The 3,386-nt window shown below is 63.0% G+C and overlaps 1 protein-coding gene across 2 annotated transcripts in view; it reads right to left on the bottom strand.

Annotated features, from left to right (window-relative positions):
* Positions 1-2,875, bottom strand: part of PLCB3 (phospholipase C, beta 3 (phosphatidylinositol-specific)) — a 14,488-nt gene extending 11,613 nt beyond the window's left edge. For both annotated transcript variants that reach the window (XM_014538003.1, XM_014538004.1), the window contains exons 1-9: positions 2,797-2,875; positions 2,504-2,572; positions 2,275-2,415; positions 1,959-2,038; positions 1,826-1,879; positions 1,667-1,742; positions 1,465-1,565; positions 806-972; positions 564-710 (exon numbers count right to left, since the gene is read on the bottom strand). In XM_014538003.1, the coding sequence (XP_014393489.1) occupies positions 564-710; positions 806-972; positions 1,465-1,565; positions 1,667-1,742; positions 1,826-1,879; positions 1,959-2,038; positions 2,275-2,415; positions 2,504-2,572; positions 2,797-2,799 (838 nt within the window). In that variant the 5' untranslated portion in view covers positions 2,800-2,875. The remainder of the gene's footprint in view (positions 1-563; positions 711-805; positions 973-1,464; positions 1,566-1,666; positions 1,743-1,825; positions 1,880-1,958; positions 2,039-2,274; positions 2,416-2,503; positions 2,573-2,796) is intronic.
* Positions 2,876-3,386: the final 511 nt, after the last annotated feature.

Genomic DNA, 3,386 nt, shown 5'->3' with positions numbered 1-3,386 from the left:
TTCACCAGGGCTCCCTCCCTCTCACCTAAATACCCACCGTCTCCCATCCCACCAGCGAGTCACACCCAACGCCCCCATGGCCCCTCACTCCCCCTTCCCCCTCCACCGCTGCTGCCCTGGAACAGCCTCCATCGCTCCTGCGGGAGGACAGCAGGCCCCTCCCTGCCTCCCATCCAGTCTCTGCAGAGCGCCTGGCGCCATCCTTCCAGACCATACCAGGTCACACCCCCGCTCAACACCCTCCGAAAGGCCTTTCTTGATCACATAGGATACCTCCCCACCCCTCCTCCCGGCCTCCTTTCTGCTTCTTAAAAGCACCAAGAGTCTTCTATTCTGGGCCTTTGCACAGCCTGTTCCTTCCCAAGCCACCTCGGCCCTTCCCCCAGGAAGCCTTCCAGACCACCCCTGAGACGCACCCATGCAGAGGAGCCTGGTCCCCCGGGCAGGCTGTCTGTCCCCTGCCAGCCTGCCTGGTACTGGCCACCCCAAAAGGAGGAAGGGCCGGAAGGCAAAGGTCACGGTGCCACTCCTCCCTCCCGGCCAGCGGCGGGCAGCTCGCTCACCTGTGAGATAGGTGTTGTGTGAGGAGTTGATGAAGTAGGCGCTCAGCGGCTGGGTCATGTCTGCGCTCAGGTCCAGGGCCTCCAGGGGCAGAATGCCATTCTCCTCCCCTCCCAGGTAGCGGCTGAAGCCCTCCATGGACATCTGGTCTGGGGGCCGGGGCAGAGCAGCGGGGTCAGGGTCAGCTGGCCCTGCTCCGGTCCTTGCCCACCCCCCCCACCCCACCCCCGCCCAGCTGGCTCACCTCGCTCCAGGAACTGCTTGTTGGGCTCATACTTCTCAATGAGCAGCCGGGTCTGGGAGGGCCCCAGGGGCGGGTACAGCACTTCATTGAGTCTTGGGTCCCGTTGCTTCTGGTTGATGAAGTCCATGAGCTGCTCCAGGGTCAGGTACGGCTTGCCCTTGGCACCTCTGGCGGGCGGGAAGCCGGGTCAGGCTGAAGCCTCGCCAGGCCCTGCGTCAAGCCCTCGCCCTGGCAGAGAGAGCTGGCACCCACTGACTGGGGCTTAGGCAAGTCTCTCCTCTGAGTCTCAGTTTCCCCATCCACTCCCTTCCACTCGACACTGGCACTGGCATCAGCAAGGGCTGTGGAGGTGACCAAGTGCTCGGCCTGCCAATCCAGGCCTCGAGACCCTGGACCCAACCCAGCTCCAGCCCTCCCTCGCTGTGTGAGCTCAGGCGAGTCCCCAGCAGTCTGAGCGCCTGGTTCCCGTCCCCAGCGTGGGCCAATGGAAGTAACCGGGCAGCAGAGAACAGAGCTGCAGGCAAAGCGGCTCTGAGCTCAGCCACAGCCCGTGCACTGGGACCCCAACAGCTCCCTCGCCCCCCAGGGCTGGAAAGAACCCCTGAGCAGAGGCCGGGGCGGAGCACCGGGGACTGGTAAGCGGGCGCAGCCCTGCTCACATCTCCAGCAGGATCTTGTCAATGTCCGGCCGAAGACACAACTTGTTCAGGAACCGCTCAAAGATTTCCAAGGAAAACTCATCAGGCCGGATGGACTCGCTCTGGGGGCCAAGAGGAGTATGGGGGTGAGAACCCAGGGGCAGCCAGCCCCGGAAGCAGGTGCCCATTAGACCCACCCGGCCCCTGCCCCCAGCCCCCTCACCCGGTTAAAATTGAGGCCACAGGACTCCAGTGCAGTCTCCACCCGCTTCTTGTCTGCTGAGAACATCTTCAGGATGCTGAACAGATGGGAGGGGTCAAGGTCAGTGGGGGCAAAGGTCACCAAGACCAGGGCAAGGTGGCGAAGGGAAGGGGTGCTCACTTCTTGACCGGGATCCGTCCATCCTGGTTCACCTGCAGCTTCAGCTTTGTGTATCTGGGGAGACAGGCAGAAGGCTCATGCCCTGGGGACGGCCACCTGCACCCCCATGCCCCCCGGCAAGCCTGGGGCTCACGCTTTGCGCAGGAAGGTGTTCCTGGAGGCGTTCTGAGCCAAGATGTTCATGGCCAGCTTGAACAGCTCCTCAGCCCAGACCTGAGGGGTCAGGATGCAGGGGGAGAGGGTGAGTGGGGCCGGAGGGGCTGGCTCGGCCACAGCCCACGTGCGGAACCGGGTGTGGTACACAGTAAGTGCTTACACACTGCTTTGTCAGAGGACGGTGAGAATTCAGGGCAGAGAACAGCCTGGTATACAACAGGCTCTCACTAGGGATGGCTGACTCAGCTAGTGGGGTGGTGACTCCCCTGGGCGACCGCTCAGCCCCAGCCCACCTTGGCTGTGTCGTCCTGCACGGCCATGAAGTTCAAGAACGTTGTGTTCACTGGGTCTGGCCCGGCCACCACCGTCATCAGCTTCTCTTCTAGCCGGGCATCAGGGCCCCCAAAACCCAGCACCTCGCGAATCTTGGGGTCCTGAGTAGGTTAGAGCCAAGGGTGAGGAGGGGTATCCCTACCCCCCACCGCCTCACTCCCATGCTTAGTCCTGGGCCCCATCGCTCACCTTGGGCAGGCGGGCGTAACGGCCTGTCCGTGTGTCCCTGATGGAACTGATGTCCAGTGTGTCCACCTCCTGGGGAAACCAGATGCCAGGCTGGGTCCTCATTGGCTACAGGGTGAGATCCCAGAGCCCCCAAGCTCCCCATCCCGGCCAAGGCCTGGCCACCCTTGCACCCATGCCTCAGCCCCTGCCCTTAGCACTTCCTGTCCGGCAAGACAAGGGAGGGGTCAGCGGCAGCTGGGGGTCTGGGGCAGGGGCCCGCGACCTGAGTGAGCCGCACCAGCGCCCGCCCTCACCATGTTGGGTCCTGTCCAGTACAGGAAGAAGCCATTGGAGTCCACGCGCAGGGTCACCAGGTTCCGACTGGAGGCCTCCTGGGGAAGGGATGGCACAATAGGGGTCAAGGGGTGAGGGCTGCAGCCCAGGCTTGGTCACCGGGGCAGTTTTCTGACAGTGAGCAAAGACGCAACCTCGCCCAGCCCGAGGTCCTTCGTGGCCCCCTGCCGTCCTCCGGACAAAGCCGAGGTCCTGGGGGTGTCCTCTGGGGTCCCGACACCCCTCCCAGTGTCACCTCTCTCTCAACTCAGACTCTGTCACGTGGACTACCTTTTCCCCACTTCCAGCTTCTGCGTCATTGTTCCTTCGCTAAGATATCCTTTCCTTCCTTCTCTACCCGTGAAATCTGACCCACCCGCATGGGGAGGCCTCCTGGACCCCAACCTCAGGCTTGATTTCCCCAGAAGCCTGAGAGCTCCCTGAAGCTGCGCAGCCCCATTGGGAATATTAATGGGATGAAAGCAGAGGGTTCGGAAACCTGACCCCCACAGCCCTAGGGACCCCAAGACGACCAGCCAGCCCTCACATCTGCCTTAAAGTCCATTACCCA

Source organism: Myotis brandtii, unplaced genomic scaffold, assembly GCF_000412655.1.
Source record: "Myotis brandtii unplaced genomic scaffold, ASM41265v1 scaffold187, whole genome shotgun sequence".
Classification (NCBI taxonomy): domain Eukaryota; kingdom Metazoa; phylum Chordata; class Mammalia; order Chiroptera; family Vespertilionidae; genus Myotis; species Myotis brandtii.
The sequence above is the reverse complement of the archived record's forward strand: the minus strand, read 5'-3'. Positions and strand labels throughout refer to the sequence as shown.